Below are 21649 nucleotides of genomic sequence, written 5' to 3'. Positions count from 1 at the left end.
AACCAAACCCCGCCTAGATCTAAAATGTATCTTCTTAAAATCAGATTTTAAACATAACCCGAACCGTAACCCCATTGCTAACCGTATGCCTAACCATAAATTATGACCCAAAAACGAATTTTTGTTTTCATGATTTTTTATGATATAGCTATTTGACTTTGTGGCAACCCAAAACTACAAGAATTACTGTAACATTCATTTACATCTTTCCCCTTTATTCAGTAAGAAACAATTACAGTGAACCAAAGCAACAACACACGAGGCCAAAATGTTTCAGTATAATTATATTATATCATATCATTTAATTCAATGTTGTACCTGAAACTAACCACACAGGTTGGACAAAACCCTGCCCACCGTCAACACAAGGTCCCAGCAAAAGAGAGAGCGACAGAGACAGAAAGGCACAAATAGAGATCAACATTTGAAAAGGATGAACAGGGGGATGGGGGTAAGATGTGTAAAAGATGACAAAGCTCGGAGTAGAGGACAAACAGAAGAAGTGAAGGTATAAACAAAGAGGAAGGAGGGGGATACAAAGAGAAAGAAAGAGGCACTGAACTGAATGGCAGAAAGACGGACATGGCCACACAACCCAGGCACAGGTTGAAGGAGTACGACAGAGGTGATAACAAAGAAAGGCACAAGTAGAAAAATGTCTCCCCCCCCCCCCCCCTTTATATTTTTCTTATTTTCTATTTCTGCACATTAAAATTCAATTTGGATGAGGTCCAGGAGGAGAGGACTGTATGAGTGTGAGGGAAAGACTGAGTATGAGGCTTAGGAATATTTTTAAAAGGCAAACAAACTTCAACTGAAATAACCGAATGGGGGCAGGAACAAGTGTTACGCATTACAGAGTAAACAACATACAATAAAAGGCATTTTAAAAATAAAATTAATACTATTATTTCCGACCATCATCATTATTTCCTTTATCATTATTGTTAATCATATCATTATTATTATTATCATCAATAACAAAGCATTTTTTTTTTATGTGAAGGATAGATATAATCGCTCTCTCTACCTCTGGCCACTTCTCTACCATTAAAGAAAACCAGAAAATGAGTGGAGAGAAAAAGAGAGACGGAGAGAAAGAGTGAGGTTGAAAGAGTGATTGAGGTATATGTATCCTGCCTGCCGGTTCTAGCCTAGTCTCTTTGCCACCTAGTAAGTATATGGTTGTCCTCCATCTCTACCTCTGAAAGTGTACTGCTGGCCAGTAGAATGTCTGCAGGATATTGAGGTATGGTACTGCTGGGTTCAGAGGATATCGCTCACTACCTACATCCCATAAATGGATTCAAAAGTCTACAAAAAGCGTACCAAGAGGTGTACCGGCAAAAAGCTTATCTCGCTAAACATTAGTGTACCTTTACTTAGTGTTGTACGGTGCTCCCTCTTCTCTTTCACCCGTTTTCTCTTTCTCTCCATCTGGCTGAATCTCCCAGAATGCTTGTGTTTTAATAGTGTTAGTACATCCTTCTAACCCCTTCCCCTCACAGTCTCGTAACAAAATACAAATACTGGTTATGAATGGCTATGACTCCCGCTTCCTCCACTCTCCCTTTCGCACAAACACCCCCCTTCCTCCTCAGAAGAAGGAGTACTGGTTGTCAATGGCTCTTGCCCTCCCTCCTTCCCGCTCTTCGCCCTCCACCCCCTCCAGTTGGCGAAGAGGAGCTTCCCTCTCCTCCCAGTCCTCCGCTCCTTCACCTCCTCCTGCAGTTGCTGCAGTGCCTCCCCCACCTCCTCCCAGCTCGGTCTCGTTCCCTCGTTCCTGGGGTGGGGATGGGGGTGGCGGCCGGCCGGGGGGCAGGGGTGGAGGAGGAGGCTGGGGGGGGCTACGGGGTCTGCTGGTCAAGTCTGGTGGGAGGAAAGAACAGCCGAGAGAGAAAAGCAGAGAAAGAAAGAGTGGTAAAAGGTGTAAATAAAGGAGGGGCGGGCGGGGGACAAGATAAAAAGGTGACATTTCCAGAGAGCGAGTGGTGAGAAGGGAGAAGAGGAGGAGGAAGAGGGGGAGAGACAGAGTGAGTGTCATGGCCGCGACGTCTGTGTGACAGGTCCATGTCATGGAATCAGTCGAGACACACACAAACACACTGTGCGCTCACATACACACCTTGTTCCCGTCTATTGAATACATTTAATGTAAAACACAAAACAACGCATCGTCTGAAAATGTTCTATGAAGATTCTACATGGCCCTAAACTTTTTAGCAGATACAACATTCTATAGCAGAGGTGGTCTCTCAAGTCATTGCTCTAGGGGTGATCTGTGTTCTCAAAAATACTCTATGGTAGGTCCAGTTCTAGATAAGGTTAGTACAGACTAACTTCACTGGAAGACACAGCAGTACACTGAGGTGAATGGCCACTAGCTAGCTCTACACTCGCGCTATAGTGCGTTCCATCGGTTTCTCTCTCTCGCCGGCGTCTCTCTCTCTAGGTCCTTCTCGCTGGCTAGCTCTAGGTCTCTCTCGCTGGCTAGCTCTAGGTCTCTCTCGCTGGCTAGCTCTAGGTCTCTCTCGCTCTAGGTCTTTCTCTCGGTTTCTCCCTCTCTCTGTCTCTCTCATGCTGCCTCTCTCCGCCATCATTCTCTCTAGGTCACTGTCTCTCTCACTCTAGATCTCTCTCGCTTTCGCCATCTTTCCCTCACTAGGTCGCTCCCAGTCGAGCATTCTCCTCTCTCTAGGTCTCTTTCTTGCCGTCTCTTTCTTGCTGTCCCTCGCTCTGGGGGTGTCTCTCGGTCCCGCTCTGGGTCCCTCTCTCGCTCTGGGTCTCTAGCTCTTTCTCTCCCTCTCTTTCTCATGCTGCCTCTTTCTCTCTAGGTCTCTCACTAGATCGCTGTCTCTCTCACTCTAGATATCTCTCTGTCTCTTTTGCCGTCTTTCTCTCTCTCTCTCTGGGTCTCTCTCTCTCTCTCTGGGTCTCTCTCTCTCGCTCTGGGTCTCTCTCTCTCGCTCTGGGTCTCTCCCTCTCGCTCTGGGTCTCTCCCTCTCGCTCTGGGTCTCTCCCTCTCGCTCTGGGTCTCTCCCTCTCGCTCTGGGTCTCTCCCTCTCGCTCTGGGTCTCTCCCTCTCGCTCTGGGTCTCTCCCTCTCGCTCTGGGTCTCTCCCTCTCGCTCTGGGTCTCTCCCTCTCGCTCTGGGTCTCTCCCTCTCGCTCTGGGTCTCTCTCTCTCGCTCTGGGTCTCTCTCTCTCGCTCTGGGTCTCTCTCTCTCGCTCTGGGTCTCTCTCTCGCTCTGGGTCTCTCTCTCTCGCTCTGGGTCTCTCTCTCTCGCTCTGGGTCTCTCTCTCTCGCTCTGGGTCTCTCTCTCTCGCTCTGGGTCTCTCTCTCTCGCTCTGGGTCTCTCTCTCTCGCTCTGGGTCTCTCTCTCTCGCTCTGGGTCTCTCTCTCTCGCTCTGGGTCTCTCTCTCTCGCTCTGGGTCTCTCTCTCTCTCGCTCTGGGTCTCTCTCTCTCTCGCTCTGGGTCTCTCTCTCTCTCGCTCTGGGTCTCTCTCTCTCACTCTGGGTCTCTCTCTCTCACTCTGGGTCTCTCTCTCTCACTCTGGGTCTCTCTCTCACTCTGGGTCTCTCTCTCTCACTCTGGGTCTCTCTCTCTCACTCTGGGTCTCTCTCTCTCACTCTGGGTCTCTCTCTCTCACTCTGGGTCTCTCTCTCTCACTCTGGGTCTCTCTCTCTCACTCTGGGTCTCTCTCTCTCACTCTGGGTCTCTCTCTCTCACTCTGGGTCTCTCTCTCTCACTCTGGGTCTCTCTCTCTCACTCTGGGTCTCTCTCTCTCACTCTGGGTCTCTCTCTCTCACTCTGGGTCTCTCTCTCTCACTCTGGGTCTCTCTCTCTCACTCTGGGTCTCTCTCTCTCACTCTGGGTCTCTCTCTCTCACTCTGGGTCTCTCTCTCTCACTCTGGGTCTCTCTCTCTCACTCTGGGTCTCTCTCTCTCACTCTGGGTCTCTCTCTCTCACTCTGGGTCTCTCTCTCTCACTCTCTCCCTCTCACTCTGGGTCTCTCACTCTGGGTCTCTCTCTCTCACTCTGGGTCTCTCTCTCTCACTCTGGGTCTCTCTCTCTCACTCTGGGTCTCTCTCTCTCACTCTGGGTCTCTCTCTCTCACTCTGGGTCTCTCTCTCTCACTCTGGGTCTCTCTCTCTCACTCTGGGTCTCTCTCTCTCACTCTGGGTCTCTCTCTCTCACTCTGGGTCTCTCTCTCTCACTCTGGGTCTCTCTCTCTCGCCGTTGCCCTCGCTTGAGGTCGCTCGAGGTCTCGGTCTGTCTCTCTCGCGCCCTCGGTCTGTCTCTCTCTCACGCCCTCGGTCTGTCTCGCTCTCGCGCCCTCGGTCTGTCTCTCTCTCGCGCCCTCGGTCTGTCTCTCTCTCGCGCCCTCGGTCTGTCTCTCTCTCGCGCCCTCGGTCTGTCTCTCTCTCGCGCCCTCGGTCTGTCTCTCTCTCGCCGTCTTTCTCTGTAGGTCTCTCCCCCTCTCGCCACCTCTCTCTCCCTCTTGCCGTCTCTCTCCCACTACGTCTCCCTCCCTCTCTCGGTGTCTCTCTCTCTGTGGAGTCTGGTCTCACTTACACACAGTCAGAGATGGGGGTTGATGGAGAGTCAGGGTGGCGCGTGGTGATGACATCACAGACTGTGGGCCGGCTGCCTGCCCTGTCCCGGCCTGTGAAGAATGACCCAACGAAGACACAATAAGAGACAGCCAATCAGAGCTCTGGAAGGCACGGGGGTGGGGGGTTGGAAAGAAGGGTGTAGAAGGAAAGGAGGTAGAGTGCTAGGGCCTAGGGACATAGAGGGTAGTATGGTCTAGGGGTTGATTTGTAATTGTGTGTGTGTGTGTGTGTGTGTGGGGGGGGGGGGGTTTAAGAGGCAGGGGTGTATGGGTGGGAGCATCAGTGCAAATTGATGGGACCAAGCCATGCGGAGCCACTCCAGTGTGTGTACGTAAGCATGCATGCTGTAGTGGACACAGGATGAGGATGCAAAGCGGCCAGTCTTATGTTATAACGACATTGACAGAAACATCATGTAGTGGCCATGTTTTAGCACACACAACATTACTTATGGCCTGTACACATATCTTCAATGGGATGATACACACGCACACTATATTGATTCACTGACGTAACAGCATAGTGTAACCCAATCATAATGCATAAAACACATACACCGGACATACAACACCCAAGACGTGCCTTTAGAGGCCAGTGTAAAACCAGTGTCGTTTCATCCTAGTGGAATATCCTGTGACCTTTCACCCCTGACCGGTTACCTGGCTGCCGGACGGCGGTGGCGCCCACAAAGCTGATGAGAGTGACGTCCGAGGCACCCCCAGACTCCAGGGGGATTGGGTGCACGCGGAAGTGCTCCAGCATGTCGAATATGGACTGGAACCACAGGTGCTGCACCCGGCACTGGCCGTCCTCGTTCAGAGACAAACGCAGGTGCTGCAGCAGAGAGGGAGAGAGGGAGAGAGAGAGAGAGAGAGAGAGAGAGAGAGCAGAAACAAAAGAAGGGAGAAGAGAGGGGGGTATGGGTTAGCTTTGGGTGCTACTTAGCAGGTATATCTCCTAACATGGTACAGATGCTTCCCCTACCATTTCACATACAAACACACTGGTACTTTCCAACACACATGTAAACATCAATACTGTCTTACTCTCTCTTTCACACAAGGACAATATAGGAGGAAAGTGTAATAATATTCCACCATCTCCGACGCTCGTCGTAAGTGGCAAGGCTTGCAGACGATAGCGGATTACAAAGGGAAACCTAGCCATGAGTTGCCCAGCGATGCAGAACTCGAGCTAAACGAGCTAAATGCCTTTTATGCTCGCTTTAAGGAATATAACACTGTGCCTTGCGTGAAAGACACCTGCAGGACAACAACTCTCCCTCGACGTCAGTAAGACCATGGAGCTGATTGTGGACTATAGGAGAAAGAGGAGTGAGCACGCCCCCCCCATTCAAAGGGCTGTTGTGGAGTGGGTCGAGAGTTTCAAGTTCCTTTGTAACATCGAGAGCACTTTGACTGGATGCATCACCACTTGGTATGGCAAATGCGCAATGCGCTACAGAGGGTGGTGCGGACAGCCCAGTACATCACTGGAGCCAAGCTGCCTGCCATCCAGGACCTCTACATCAGGCAGTGCCCGAGAAAGGCCAGAGAAATTGCTAAAGACTCCAGCCACCCAAGTCATGGACTGTTTACTCTGCTACCGCCCAGCAAACAGTACCAGAGCATTGGCTCTCAGAGGAACAGGCTCAGAGACAGCTTCTTCCCCCAAGCCATAAGACTGCTAAATAGCCAGACTGCTAAATAGTCAAATAATGGTACCCATACTAACTGCAATACCTGTATCTTGCACTGTCCCACATGTGTATGTAAACTCTACAAAAAAAGAAACGTCCTCACTGTAAACTGTGTTTATTTTCAGCTAAATTAACATTAATATTAGAAATGAACATAAGATTCAACAACTGAGACATAAACTGAACAAGTTCCACAGACATGTGACTAACAGAAATGGAATAATGTGTCCCTGAACAAAGGGGGGGGGGTCAAAATCAAAAGTAACAGTCAATGCAGCGGGTGGCCACACTAGATACGAAGTACTGCAGTGCATCTCTTCCTCATGGACTGCACCAGATTTGCCAGTTCCTGCTGTGAGATATGTTACCCCACTCTTCCACCAAGGCACCTGCAAGTTCTCGGACATTTCTGGGGGGAGTGGCTCTAGCCCTCACCCGCCGTTCCAACAGGTCCCAGACGTGCTCAATGAGATTGAGCTACGGGCTCGTCGCTGGCCATGGCAGAACACTGACATTCCTGTCTTGCAGTATGGCTGGTGACATTGTCATGCTGGAGGGTCATGTCAGGATGAGCCTGCAGGAAGGGTACCACATGAGGGAGAAGGATGTATTCCCTGTAACGCACAGCATTGAGATTGCCTGCAATGACAACAAGCTCTGTCCGACGATGCTATGACACACCGCCCCAGACCATAACAGACCCACCACCTCCAAATCGATCCCCGCTTCAAATGAACAGGCCTCGGTGTAACGCTAAATTCCTTCAACGATAAAAACGAATCCGACCATCACCCCTGTATGTAGCCTCACTACTTTCATAGCCTCACTACTGTATATAGCCCGTCTTTTTACTGATGTTTTATGTCTTTACTTTACTTTATTGTTTACCTAATACCTTTTTTGCACTATTGGTTAGCGCCTGTAAGTAAGCATTTCACTCTAAGGTCTACCTGTTGTATTCAGCGCACGTGACAAATAAACTTTGATTTGATGAGACAAAACCGTAACTCGTCAGTGAAGAGCGCTTTTTGCCAGTCCTGTCTGGTCCAGCGACGGTGGGTTTGTGCCCGTAGGCGATGTCGTTGCCGGTGATGTCTGGTGAGGACCTGCCTTACAACAGGCCTACAAGCCCTCAATCCAGCCTCTCTCAGCCTATTGCGAACAGTCTGAGCACTGATGGAGGGATTGTGGGTTCCTGGTGTAACTCGGGCTGTTGTTGTTGCCATCCTGTACCTGTCCCGCAGGTGTGATGTTCAGAGGTACCGATTCTGTGCAGGCGTTGTTACAAGTGGTCTGCCACAGCGAGGACGATCAGCTGTCCGTCTGGTCTCCCTGTAACGCTGTCTTAGGCGTCTCAGTATGGACATTGCAATTTATTGCCCTGGCCAGATCTGCAGTCCTCATGCCTTGTTGCAGCATGCCTAAGGCACATTCACGCAGATGAGCAGGGACCCTGGGCATCATTCTTCTGCAGTTTTCCAGAGTCAGTAGAAAGGCCTCTTTAGTGTCCTAAGTTTTCATAACTGTGACCTTAATTGCCTACCGTCTGTAAGCTGTTAGTGTCTTAACGACCGTTCCACAGGTGCATGTTCATTAATTGTTTATGGTTCAACGAAAAAGCATGGGAAACAGTGTATAAACCCTTTACAATGAAGATCTGTGAAGTTATTTGAATTTTACAAATTATCTTTGAAAGACAAGGTCCTGAAAATGAGCCGTTTGTTTTTTGCATGTATACACACACACACACACACACACACACACACACAACCAAAACCCACACACACAGAACACCTACACGCAGACTGACAACACAAACATAATTTGCTGCTGCTGCTCTGTTCTTTATTTTACTCTTATTATCTATCCTGATGCCTAGTCACTTTACACTGCCTTCATGTATATATCTACCTCAAGCAACTCGTACCTCTGCACTTTGATCTGGTACTGGTACTCCCTGTATGTAGCTCCACATTGATCTGGTACTGGTACTCCCTGTATGTAGCTCCACATTGATCTGGTACTGGTACTCCCTGTATTTAGTTCCACATTGATCTGGTACTGGTACTCCCTGTATTTAGTTCCACATTGATCTGGTACTGGTACTCCCTGTATGTAGCTCCACATTGATCTGGTACTGGTACTCCCTGTATTTAGTTCCACATTGATCTGGTACTGGTACTCCCTGTATTTAGCTCCACATTGATCTGGTACTGGTACTCCCTGTATTTAGCTCCACATTGATCTGGTACTGGTACTCCCTGTATGTAGCTCCACATTGATCTGGTACTGGTACTCCCTGTATTTAGTTCCACATTGATCTGGTACTGGTACTCCCTGTATTTAGCTCCACATTGATCTGGTACTGGTACTCCCTGTATTTAGCTCCACATTGATCTGGTACTGGTACTCCCTGTATTTAGCTCCACATTGATCTGGTACTGGTACTCCCTGTATTTAGCTCCACATTGATCTGGTACTGGTACTCCCTGTATTTAGCTCCACATTGATCTGGTACTGGTACTCCCTGTATGTAGCTCCACATTGATCTGGTACTGGTACTCCCTGTATTTAGCTCCACATTGATCTGGTACTGGTACTCCTTGTATGTAGCCCCACATTGATCTGGTACTGGTACTCCCTGTATTTAGCCCCACATTGATCTGGTACTGGTACTCCTTGTATGTAGCCCCACATTGATCTGGTACTGGTACTCCCTGTATTTAGCCCCACATTGATCTGGTACTGGTACTCCCTGTATTTAGCCCCACATTGATCTGGTACTGGTACTCCCTGTATTTAGCCCCACATTGATCTGGTACTGGTACTCCTTGTATTTAGCCCCACATTGATCTGGTACTGGTACTCCCTGTATTTAGCCCCACATTGATCTGGTACTGGTACTCCTTGTATTTAGCCCCACATTGATCTGGTACTGTTACTCCCTGTATGTAGCTCCACATTGATCTGGTACTGGTACTCCTTGTATTTAGCCCCACATTGATCTGGTACTGTTACTCCCTGTATTTAGCCCCACATTGATCTGGTACTGGTACTCCCTGTATGTAGCTCCACATTGATCTGGTACTGGTACTCCCTGTATTTAGCCCCACATTGATCTGGTACTGGTACTCCCTGTATTTAGCCCCACATTGATCTGGTACTGGTACTCCCTGTATGTAAGCTCCATTCTTGTGTATTATATTGTATTCCTCTTGTTACCATTTCAATTTTAAAACTCTGCATTGTTGGGAAGGGCTCGTCAGCAAGCATTTTACATTAAAGTCTACACCAGGTGACAAATAAAATGTGATTTGATTTGACACACACTCTCCCGTCTCTTGTACCTTGGCCTTGCCTTGGAAGTTGAAGGTGAGGACGTACTCCCCGCGGCGTGTCTCGCTCTGGCGCACAAGGAAGACGCCGTGGCTGGCCGTACCCCCTGCCAGCACAAGCTGGGCCGCCTTCAGGCGCGACAACGTCCCGTGGAACCACTGGCACTCGCTCAGAGGGTGCTCCACCGCCTCCGCCACATCTGAGAACAGGAAGGAACCTGGGGAGGTGAGGAGGGATGAGGGGATGGATGAGGGATTGATGAAAATATTAGACCAAAAAAAAAAAAAAAATGTCACCAGACTTGCCCTGTACATTCTGGTGTGCATGCGTGTTTGTATGTGAGTGCTTTTGCGTGTGTGCTAAGGCTTCACCTGTGGCATCTGGCGTCTCCGCAAATGGTGTGCCCAGGCCGGCTCCACCCACGCGTCCGTCTGATTCGTCCAGAGGGGCGCGGGGCGGTAATTCTGGAGGGAGAGGGTCCATCAGCGGGGAGGAGCCGCCCACACCTCCATAACACACTGCAACAGGACAGGAGCAAAAACATCAGTCCTATTATTTATTTAACCAGATTTTACTTTCAAACAGCAACGAAACATTGGACTCAAGAGTTAAAACAACTTTTTTCATCTCGCTTTCTGCATCAGGTGTTAAGTGATCCAACTGTATATTTGTAAAGCTGCAAAAAAAATTGTGAAACAGGGAAATCGTCACACAACAATCCCAAATGGGCTCTTCGATCCTATCCTGTGCAGACATATTTGAAAAGATGGGATAGGTAAGGAATATGGTAGTAGCTCCCCCTTACCTTATGCTACATGTCTGCTGTTTGTAGATTCTTACAGATTAAGTGTCTAAGGCAGTGGTCACCAAACTTTTCTGAGCCAAGTTCACTTTCAAAATGCAAGCCGAGATCTACAGCTCAGAACTGTTTCTAAACATATATTTTGTTTTAAATGTAAGCCTATGCAACATTTACCAAATAAGAACAGTTCAGTAGGAATAAGGTTTATTGCAGTAGGCCTGTAACGGAGGCCACCCTAGCAGTGGAGGTTTCAGTGAGGAGGCAGACACTTCGATAGGAGGCAGACACTTCGATACGGGGCAAACTCAGAATGGAGGGTGTTTATTTACAGCGCTGAGGTGGAGCAGCTGGAAAACTGTACACTATGTAAATCAAAAATCACAAACATAACAATAACTGGACAAGAACATACACTGGAGAATTAATCAAATAAAAGGTTGAGCTCCAAAGAAACCAAGCTTCAATCAATAACTGAAATTATAGCGTTCAGCCAGCACGGCAACCAATGAAATTACAGGCTTTCAAGTACAATTCCCATCAGGCCTCACCTTGGACTGTGCAATTTTAGACTAATCATAAATCAATGGTAACAATTACCTTACATAAAGGCCTGAACAGCACAATAAACATGCACTGAACAAAAATATAAAACACAACATGTAAAGTGTTGGTCCCATTTCTTGAGCTGAAATAAAAGATCCCAGAAATGTTCCATATGCACAAAAAGCTTATTTCTCGAAATGTTGTGCACAATTAGGCTACCCTGGGGCGGCAGGGGTAGCCTAGTGGTTAGAGCGTTGGACTAGTAGCCGGAAGGTTGCAAGTTCAAATCCCCGAGCTGACAAGGTACAAATCTGTCGTTCTGCCCCTGAACAGGCAGTTAACCCACTGTTCCTAGGACGTCATTGAAAATAAAAATGTGTTCTTAACTGACTTGCCTAGTTAAATAAAGGTAAAATAAAAAAATACATAAAAATTAGTACCCTGTTAGTGAGCATTTCTCCTTTGCCAAGATAATCCATCCACTTGACAGGTGTGGCATATCAAAAAGCTGATTAAACAGCATGATCATTACACAGGTGAACCTTGTGCTGGGGCAATAAAAGGCCACCCTAAAATGTGCAGTTTTGTCACAACACAATGCCACAGATGTCTCAAGTTGAGGGAGCGTGCAATTGGCTTGCTGACCGCAGGAATGTCCACCAGAGCGGTTGCCAGATAATTTAATGTTCATTTCTCTACCATAAGCCGCCTCCAACACCTCTACATCCAGCTTCTTCACCTGTGGGATCATCTGAAACCAGCCACCCGAACTGAGGGTCAGTACAACCAAAGAACTTCTGCACAAACTGTCAGAACCCGTCTAAGGGAAGCTCACCTGCGTGCTCATTGTCCTCACCAGGGTCTTGACCCGACTACAGTTCAGTGTCGTAACAGACTTCAGTGGGCAAATGCTCACCTTCGATGGCCACTGGAGAAGTGTGCTCTTCACGGATGAATCCCAGTTTCAACTGTACTGGGCAGATGGCAAACAACGTGTATGGCATCGTGTGGCCGAGCAGTTTGCTGAACGTTGTGTGCCCCATGGCAATTGAAGGTGATTAGAGTGAGGATGAATTAACTGTGGTGGCAGGTGCATTGCTGACTGCTGAGAAGAAGTTGAATATAGAGAGAAGTGGTGTAGTGAGGAAGGTCGGCGTGAAGTCCATCCATGATGGAACCTTGGCGAGAGTGAGGACCGCCGAATTCGGGCCTTGTCCTGAGGATGATTCTGGCCCAGTGGGAGTGAGATTTGTAGAGCGAATGGGTCCATATGTGGTGTCAGGTTGGGGACTGTTGAGCTGGTGAAGTTAACTCGGAGTGGACTCGTGATGATTTATTGTGTTACATTCACCCAGAGGGAGTGGGTGCTCCGCATTACGCGATTAGGGACAACAATGATGACTTGCTTTGAAGAGCAGGGTGCCGTTGAAAGGAGTGATAACGGGGATGGCATTAAGTGTTGAGGAGGAGCAGTTGAAATTGAAGATTCCCGCCGTTTGGTGAGTTGTAGATTTGGTGGAGAGCGTGGGGAAACGGAGAAGACAACGTCTGTCAAGCTGAGTTTTGATGCAGTCTTTGCCAGATAAGGTCATGGGTAGGAAGTGTCAATTACCCCGTGATAGCTTTTGTTCCAAAAATAAAATAGTGTTTTAGGTGTCAAGTCTATGGGCATGTTACAGCAGTGTGTCGGAGGGAGCTGCCTTGATGTGAGAAAGGAGGGCATGAGACGAAGGAATGTGTGGTATCGGAGGATAAAGTAATACGTTAGTTGTGGGGGTTCCCATGAAACTGGAGTTTGGAGGTGTCCGGTGAGAGAAAGGGACATTTGAGGTAGCCAGGGTTAGAGTAGTACAGAAAGTGTCATATCCCGAAGCAGTGAAAAGAGTGGTAGAGGAAGATGGGGACCCGGGTGAGGGATCCTGAGAGATGGGAAGAATATGTGCTTCAGTACAGTGGACTTTTTAGCATTTATTGCCTTGGTTGTTAATTGTACTGCAGAAAATAGAGGAAGAAGAGAAATACTTTTATTGCAGAACAGTTGCAGGGGTGTTGAGTGGTAGTGTTCTGTCCTCTCAGACCGTTGGTCTGAAGTAGGACTTGATAGGGTTAAATAGTGGAATGGGGTGGTGGGTTTTGTAGAGAGGGCTAATAGTTGGCTGGGCAATTTCCCTCAATTTTATATATTACCGTATCAAATAATTGAATGTAGGTAGGCCGTGGATGGCCTTACACCGGTACAGTAGGTGGCGGTGTATGCACCTAAAAGTTGGATGCGATCTGACAACCAAATCCCAAAGAAGAAGAAGCTCCGTTTGACCCCACCTCCCGTCTCAGCAGGAGCATGACAGAAGAACAAACATTTCACAGGTAGGCTACGTTTTTTTAAATAATTATTTTACACCACATAATGATTACCGAACTCTGTGCACTTCAATTGTAACACTGATAAGAAAAGGCATGATAAGAAACATTACATGCAGTGCAACAAACAAATGGCTGCTGCCAAAACCAAATGAATCGCCGGGGGAACTAGCAACCTGCGTTTCGCTCTACAGGCTACATCGACAGCGCCAAAGGACAAGGCATCATACACATATTATATTCAATAAAGGAATGTGCATTTCATAAACCCACAAACCGTTTCCATGTCTGGTTGTATCTGCATCTGATGGTCAGTCTCAGCGGATGGAGGGGAGAGCGAGAACAGCAGAGGGTCCGCCTCTCACGGTCCCCCGATCTCTCCTTTTCCTCCGGTGAGACTGACCAGAGAGAGGGGGAGACAGTCTGATGACCAAACTCGAGTCACACCGCATTATTTCTGCCTCATGCACAAATTCATGTTGCTCCTATGACCAGAGAAAGTGAATTATTAGTCGACATTAAAATAGACACGACGAGCCGTTAATAATAATAAAAACCCTGGTCCTAATCGATACATGTTTTCTATGTTTTGATTGGTCAGGGTTTTAAAAGTCATTAAAATCCCATTTAGGCCAGTATCAAACTTTGCTGCGGGGTAGTGGAAGCTACTGGCACGGTGATTTGAGCTATCCGATTGGCCAGCGCAGTAGGCGCACTTGATATAGCACTACAGGTCTGCCAGGTAGGCAGAGTTTGTTCCTTCAGACAAATGAAATGGTTCAAAATGGGAAGACTTTGCCTACCCGGCGCACAGGGCTGCCGAATCAAGTCCATCTACCACCAATGGCTCAAGGCAACAAAAATACATTTAAAAAAAGAGGAGCGCAAAGAAATGTTCGGCGATCGACTAGGAATGCCTAGTTAACTAGGACCGCGATTGACTGGTTGGTGTATACTGGTCTAAGAGTAGTAGCTTGGTGAGGTGTCTAGGGGTCGATTTGGGATGCCCCACTTACCTTGAGAGAGGCGGTCACTGAATTCTGGCATTCCACTGATGTCCATGGGTCCCCCACACACAGCTTCTATGTCCTCCTGTTCACTGTAGAGTCAAGATACACAAAGCTTGCTCTACAGTAGCTGGGGTGTCACTTCTACTTCTGCTGACCTCATCAATATTTGACAAGCATATATATGGTCCCTCTTAACTCTCACTGACTGCCCCCCCCCCCCCCCCCCCCCCCCCCCCCCACCACCCTAATCACTGACTTAAAGAGTTTTCTTTCAACTTAACACACAATTTGCTTACCTGATACATATACCGTTCCTGATGTCACTCAACCAAGCTCTCATCTGCACAGCATCTCGCGTCTCAATCACATACTGCACCTGTCCCTCCAACTGACAGAGAGAAAGATAGGGTTAGCGAGAGAGTGAAGAGAAAGGGCGGGTGAAAGAGGGGGGCGAGAGGAAGGGGTGAGAGAGAGAGGGCGAGAGAGAGAGGGTGTGAGAGAGAGAGCGAAATACAAGTCAGTCTACAGATGCAACAGGAACTGGCTACCTGAACAGAATTTACTGAGAGAACAAGAAAGGGGAAATGAAAGGATGGACAGAGCAGAGCATCACCTGCAGGAGGAAGGTGTTCTCCTTGTCAGGCACCTCCAGGGCTGTGGTGCTCCTCACATCCACAATAGAGCAGCATGGGATAGTCAGCCTGGGCTTGGAGGACTGAGACAGGGGGACAGAGAAGAACATTGAATAAGACACATCTGTGCACTCAGAGAAATTGTGCAATTTTCACAATGCCTGCCAATGACATCATTCATCTCCAAGCATTCCAAAGGAGCATGTTGATAGGTTGTCATGCCTCAGTGTTACATCAAAGATACACAATCTACTCCGATGGCCCCCACCCTCTGGAGAGCCAGGCCCAGCCAATCAGAATTAGTTTTCCCTACAAAAGAGTTTTATTATAGACAGATATAAGTTAACGTGGCCAGGATAACAAATGACTATGAGGAAATTAAATCGAAAATGGGAGGAACAACATAGTTTAACCCAATAAAGATTTGAATTAAAATGTTGTACCTTGTAAAGAATAAGCATTGCTAAATTGCACATTAAGTTTGAATCTTTTTGTCACAAATAATGCTATCAGTATAATGTAGTACAATTACAAATGTGAACTTTATCTTCCAATAATTGTATTTCTCAATATGGCAGTGTTATCTGGTGGGAAATTAAACAAAAACTGTGAAACTTGAAAATGCAAACTGGAGTATTGCGTTTAAATTTCATCATTAATTATGTTCACATGAAAATAAAATTGCAAACTTATTAATGTATCATTATCAAATATGATTTTTTTGGGGCAGCTATATACTCCAAACATTAAGAATATCTTCCTAATATCGAGTTGCACTGAACAGGTGTCTCACTCACTTTAGGCGGGATGAAGAACTCCAGATAGTACTCCTCGCCGCGCTCCCCCTCCTTGTCCCTCTCCCTCAGGACCAGTCGGCACTTGTGCCACCGACCACCCCTCCAGCCCACAGTGCCCCCAGGGACGAGAGGCTGCACTGCAGCTGTCTGAGCGGCGTTAGCGGTGGATGAGGTGTTGTTTAAGCCAGTACCAGCGTTGTTGTGTTCTTGTGTGCCGTGGTGCAGCAGGCCGAAGGAAAAGCCAGGGAAACCACCGTGGCTCCCGGCAAACTCATCTGGCATGGAGGAGCTGACGCTGACTCCTCCCTCCCTCACCAGCCGGCCCGTCTTCCTCGGGGTGGCGCTGCTGCTGCTGCTGGGGGGCAGGCCGGAAGGTGACACCACGGCCGAAGTGGGTGCCGAAGAGAGAACGGGGGGCGGGGAGCGAGACAGACGCAGCTTCTCCAGCCGGTGGCTCCACTTCTCCTTCTCTCCCCCCTCGCCATTGCTCCGCCGGCGGTCCCGTGCCTCCGATAGCGAGAGGGAGGTGGCACTGCTGGAGGAAGACGGGGGCAGGGAGGAGGAGGAGGAGTGGGGGAGGGAGAGGGGCAGGGAGAGGGAGACAGGCATGGAGGAGGTGGGTGTAGGGGGCTGAGTGCCAGAGTTCCTCTTGGAGGAAGAGCCGGTGCAAGCGTCCTGGACCCCCATTGTGTAGCTGTAGCTGGAGGGCAGCTGGGAGGAGCTCTGGGGGGAGTCGCTGGACGAGCTGCGCCAGTGCAGGATGCCCCGGACACTGCCCCGCACGCTGCGCCCAACACTCCGCAGAGAGAAGCGCTTCTTCAGTTTGGTTTTGGACTGGCTTCCTGCCGAGGCCGGGGTGCCATTACCCTTGGAGCGGGGAGGAGTTGTGTCGGAGCAAGGGGAGGCAGGCGTTTGGGGCATATGGGAGGGGTCTTCATTGTCCAAGCAAACTTCCAGCTCCTCCTCCCCCTCATCTGGCTCCACCTCCTCCTCCATGACCGTTACGCCCGCCCAGCTGTCCTCTTCCTCGGCTGTCGTTTCTCCATTTCCTGGGCCGACGCCAGTGAAGTGTTTAACAGTAACTGGGGCACCCCTCTCTTCCCGCCTGCCGTTGTTTCCTCCTCCCACTGAGGAGGAGCAGGAGGAGGAGGAGGATGGGGGGAGGACCGTTGTGACAGCATAGGAGTCTTGAAATTGGTCCCCACTTCTGGTTTCCAACACCAGTCGTGTGGAGGCAGGCTTGGGCAGGGCTCTCACCGGGTTGGCTGGGGCACAGGGGTGGTAGGAGGCTCCCTCGGTGACAGGAGGGGGAGAGACCGCCTCCTCTTCCAGGGAGGTGGCGTCTGATTGGGGGGCCCAGCTCCCCGCCTCCATCCCAGGGGCTGTACCCAGCGCCCCGGCCACCCCCTCCAGTTCGCTCTGGAAATGTCGGACAAAGCGGTCAGTGAAGCGGCGACAGAAGGCGGCAGCAGAGTCGGGGGAGTAGTGAGGGTTCTCCAGGAGGAACGCCCGGAAGTGGCGGGCAAAGTCCCCGGCCGCCATGCGGGCATGCAGCTCACAGAACTCCGTCCAGCTCAGGCAGGGGGAGGGTGTGGGGGTGTCCGACAGCGAGGAGGGGTGAGGCTGGGCCAAGGGAGGGGGCAGGGGGGGTGGCCGAGGGAACATGGGCAACAGGGAGGGGGATGGAGGGGACGGAGAAGGGGAGGGTGAAAGGGGCAGCGGGGAGGAGTTGGCTGCCCGAGGGCTAGGTGGGGTTAAAAGAGAGCCGTTCATTCTACCAGGAGGGCGTGGGGGGGAGGAGGCTGATTGGCCAACTTGCTGGCTGCTATTTGGTTTCTCACTTAAGGTTAATTAATGAAACCTGCACAGCTCCTCAGGGCTAATTTACAAACGGGTGGGAATTCAAGTACCGTACTATGCCAGGCATAGAGTAGATTCACCCCCATTTAAAACCTTCAGCTGAAAGACTACTGTAACACACTGATGAGCACAGACTGAGACGAGGTAGAAATATAGGGGGTCTGTCTCTGTGCAACATGCTTTCATACATTTAAAAATATCTATGATAAAAGACAGGGTAAAATCGGTGTCAGGGAGGAGGTATAAGACAGAGGTGAGGTAAATAGGTGAGGTTCACAAGTGGCCGCCCTGCTTACGGTCCACCACACATTCACAAGAACCCAACTGCAGCCTGTGAAAACAATACAAGCACAATCAATGGTGATACATCACATTACCTGTTACATATATTCTCCAGAGACATAACCAACTCTAATATGATCTACAATATCTAATCAACTGTTACTAATACAAATACCCCTAGCACCGGTTGCCACCTGTAGTTGTTGTCTGTTGGACTTGTGGTCACAACAGTTGTCAAGTTTTTTATTTTTTATTGAGTCAATGCTTTACATCCATAAAAACAAATTGTTAAGCAACCCGTTTTACTGACAACCCATTCAATTAGCTAGCTAGCTAGATATCTTTACATAACGGTACTAGATGTGGTAGCTAGATATGGTGAAGAACCAAATGGTCACTTTCACACACTGTAGCAAAGCCAAATAGTGTGGTATAGCTAACTAACTACCTTACTGGCAACAAAATAAATAAAATACCTTGTTGGCTAGATTATTGTAGCTAAACAACTGGCTGCGTATGAAACCCGTTAGCTAGCTAACAACATTACCCAGCTAGTTTACAAACTGGCGCTGGATGTAAACAATCCAGAGAGCCTGGTTAGTACTGACGTTACTGGCTAACGAAGTTAGCTGGAATTCACAAACCATTGTCGGCCTAGTCAGATACTCGAGGCCAATGCTTGATGGCTAAAATAACCTAAAGGAGAGGAGGAGAGACAGTTAACTAGATAGCTGATATTACGGAGTAATGATAGTGCATGGACATGGTAAAATGACACACAGTGAGGTCATGTTAGCTTAACTAACGTTAACTAGCAACAAGAGCCAGCACATCGCGTGATAAACAATCTAGTTAGCGTAAGCGTTACTGAGCTAACTAGCGACCCATCACAGTTAGCTAGCAACGCCATCCATCTTAACAGAACCATGTTAGCTAGCTAAATAAAAAGCACCAGCTTGAAGCAGTTAGCTAAGTAGCTAACTAGCCAATATTCAACAATGTAGCTAAAATGTAAGCCTAGCTAGCTGTTTTTAATTAAATAACAGCGGTTTAGTCAGCTAATAGTAGCGATATATCGTGTGTTATAGTATCTACCTAGACTATGGCTATTATCGTTGAATAAGGGGTGCTAGCTAATTGAAGTAATGTTATGTTTACCCACTTGTACACGCTTGTCTTCAAAATAGTGTCCACTTACAGTTAGCTAGCCTCCCATACTTGCTACAGACAACAGGCGAATCGCTAGCTAGCTACCTATATATTATTATTAGCTAGCCAGCTATTAATAAAACAACTAATTTAGTAATCTTGCGTTGGCTTACATTATAATTGTAATTTATACGCGCCAGCGTTTTATACAATTCGTTCATATATCCGCGATATAAATATAAATTTATAACAGTTGTTGCTAACGTGAATATTTCTGTGCTCCCTATCTCTCGCGATATAGTGGGAGAGAGCGGATGCGAAGGGAAAATCGACTAGCGAGGAGGGTGGCAGCAGGAGGAGTTGCAGGGACTACGTTTGCATTCAGGGTAACTTGGGTGGTGGGAAAATGGAGGGGCACTAAAAACATTTTGAAAAACAATCACCACCGTCTGTGAATTGTATGAGGCGTAAATGAACATTTGTCTCATACTGAACTACTAGACTTTCTGTTTAAAAATGCATGAATGTTTTACAACAAGCCTATATAATTGCATAGAATGTAAAATGTTTTTGTAATTAAAATATATCCTTATGGAGATTAGTAAATCATTTATTTCAAACTAGTTGAATAGATCTGTGATTACTGTAGTATGCCGAAGAACACCATCCCAACCGTGAAGCACGGGGGGTGGCAGCATCATGTTGTGGGGGTGCTTTGCTGCAGGAGGGACTGGTGCTCTTCCCAAAATAGATGGCATCATGAGGGAGGAAAATTATGTGGATATATTGAAGCAACATCTCAAGACATCAGTCAGGATTTTAAAGCTTGGTCGCAAATGGGTCTTCCAAATGGACAATGACCCCCTGATACGGATACAGGTATCCTGTGTGTGTATTTATTTTCTCTCCCCCAGTCAGGAATTTAAAGCTTGGTCTCAAATGGGTCTTCCAAATGGACAATGACCCACTGTTACGGATACAGGTATCCTGTGTGTGTATTTATTTTCTCTCCCCCTCACAGGTGGCAATCATCATTCCTCAATCAGTCGCTAATCAGAAGACACACCTCCTGTTTCCATTACCCTATCACATTCCCTTTCCCTTGGTTTAAAAACCTTGTGTGTCTGTTTGCTCTAGAGCTCAATCTCTCTGTCAATGCCATTGGTCTGTAGATCTCTTGTTTGGTTTTTGCAACTACATGTCACTTTGTCACCACCTGTGAGTATTGGTTTTGTTATGGTGTTTGTTTGACGGTGGGAAAAGGGGGTACCAAGGAAAGTCGCCCATGGGCATACATTACCTGTAGGAATACTTTGTATAAAAATACTAGTTAGAATTGGGCGGACCACCCACTGTATTTTTGGTTAGTTAGCTGTTGGTGAAGTAGGCTAGTTTAGCTTAGGGGTGTGTTTGGATACTTATGTCTTTCCTTGGGTCCAGCTCAGCCCCCTTTCCTGCTCCCCCCCCCCATTACTGTGTGTTTTCAAATAACCCATGAGTGTTTGACTGTAATTTAGTTGTCTGTGGTTATATTTCGTCCTATTATAATTAGCATGAGTTGTTACAGGTCTCGTTACCACCCCCCCCCCCCCCTAGACTGTCGGGACAAAAGTGATTCGTAACACCCCCAGGCATACTTCCAAAGTTGTGGTAAAATGGCTGAAGGACAACAAAGTCAAGGTATTGGAATGGCCATCACAAAGCCCTGACCTAAATCCTATAGAAAATGTGTGGGCATAACTGAAAGTGTGTGTGTGCAAGGAAGCCTACAAACCTGACTTAGTTACACCAGCTCTTGTCCGGAGGAATGGGACAAAATTTACCCAACTTATTTTTTGGAAGCTTGTGGCAGGCTACACAAAAACGTTTTACTGAAGTTAAACAATTTAAAGGCAATGCTACCAAATACTAATTGAGTGTATGTAAACTTCTGACCCACTGGGAATGTGATGAAATAAATAAAAGCTGAAATAAATCATTCTCTCTACTATTATTCTGACATTTCACATTCTTAAAATAAAGTGGTGATACTAATTGACCTAAGACAGGGCATTTTTACTAGGATTAAATGTCAGGAATTGTGAAACGGAGTTTAAATGTATTTGGCTAAGGTGTATGTAAACTTACGACTTAAACTGTATATAATTAATTAGTGAGAAATGCATAGACTGACATCTCGTGCACTGTTGAGGAACTACAAGGTGTTGACTGAACTTTTGACTAAGGTTGAACCGCATGCTGTTTCATTTGTGGTGAAATTTGAATTCACTTTTTTATCCTTTTAATCAACATGAGAATACAGGAAACAGGCTAGCTACACTACTGAACTTCTGGTTTCATTATTTGTGTGGGTGAAGAAAGCAAGAAAAGAACAGAGTGACTTTATAGGCTACTGCCCTATTCCTTTCAACGAGACCTCTACAATCACAGGTAAGTAAGTAACTTCCAGTAGCCTATTTTTATATGCATGACTGTTAACTTTAGCTATATAGCACAATTAAATGCATTGACAACATTGACAACAGTGTTCTGAGACACATTCAAATACTATTTATTGTATTT

The 21649-nt window shown here is 47.6% G+C and overlaps 1 protein-coding gene, 1 long non-coding RNA gene and 1 pseudogene across 4 annotated transcripts in view; 2 read left to right on the top strand and 1 right to left on the bottom strand.

The window, feature by feature from the left end:
• Window positions 1-118: 118 nt before the first annotated feature.
• Window positions 119-19429, bottom strand: sh2b1 (SH2B adaptor protein 1). Of its 3 annotated transcripts, XM_036937984.1 has the most exons (11): window positions 19101-19427; window positions 18583-18634; window positions 15797-17987; window positions 14981-15082; window positions 14664-14755; window positions 14374-14456; window positions 10023-10169; window positions 9663-9868; window positions 5276-5450; window positions 4576-4666; window positions 1700-1869 (listed from the first exon to the last, which is right to left on the bottom strand). In XM_036937984.1, exons 3-11 carry the CDS (start codon window positions 17567-17569, stop codon window positions 1848-1850), a joined length of 2691 nt encoding a protein of 896 aa, XP_036793879.1. In that variant the 5' UTR covers window positions 17570-17987; window positions 18583-18634; window positions 19101-19427; the 3' UTR covers window positions 1700-1847. The 3 variants fall into 3 exon arrangements, with proteins under 3 accessions (XP_036793877.1, XP_036793878.1, XP_036793879.1); XM_036937982.1 differs by lacking the exon at window positions 4576-4666 and having other exon boundaries at window positions 119-1869; window positions 19101-19429; XM_036937983.1 differs by lacking the exon at window positions 4576-4666 and having other exon boundaries at window positions 119-1869; window positions 19261-19429.
• LOC118937697 overlaps window positions 13245-21649 on the top strand; it is a 27556-nt gene continuing 19151 nt past the window's right edge. The window contains exon 1 of the long non-coding RNA XR_005035066.1: window positions 13245-13363. This is a non-coding gene — a long non-coding RNA (uncharacterized LOC118937697). The remainder of the gene's footprint in view (window positions 13364-21649) is intronic.
• LOC110537915 overlaps window positions 21131-21649 on the top strand; it is a 3814-nt pseudogene continuing 3295 nt past the window's right edge.

Source organism: Oncorhynchus mykiss, chromosome 12 (assembly GCF_013265735.2).
Source record: "Oncorhynchus mykiss isolate Arlee chromosome 12, USDA_OmykA_1.1, whole genome shotgun sequence".
Lineage (NCBI taxonomy): Eukaryota > Metazoa > Chordata > Actinopteri > Salmoniformes > Salmonidae > Oncorhynchus > Oncorhynchus mykiss.
This window is presented reverse-complemented; position numbering and strand designations above follow the sequence as displayed.

Coding starts and splice junctions, on each gene's coding strand:
- sh2b1 (XM_036937982.1), bottom strand. CDS start 17,569: ATGAACGGCTCTCTTTTAACCCCACCTAGCCCTCGGGCAGCCAACTCC. Junction 10,170..14,373: donor CAGTGACCGCCTCTCTCAAG/GTAAGTGGGGCA, acceptor GTCCTGTTGCAG/TGTGTTATGGAGGTGTGGGC. Junction 1,870..5,275: donor CACCGCCGTCCGGCAGCCAG/GTAACCGGTCAG, acceptor TCCTCCCACCAG/ACTTGACCAGCAGACCCCGT.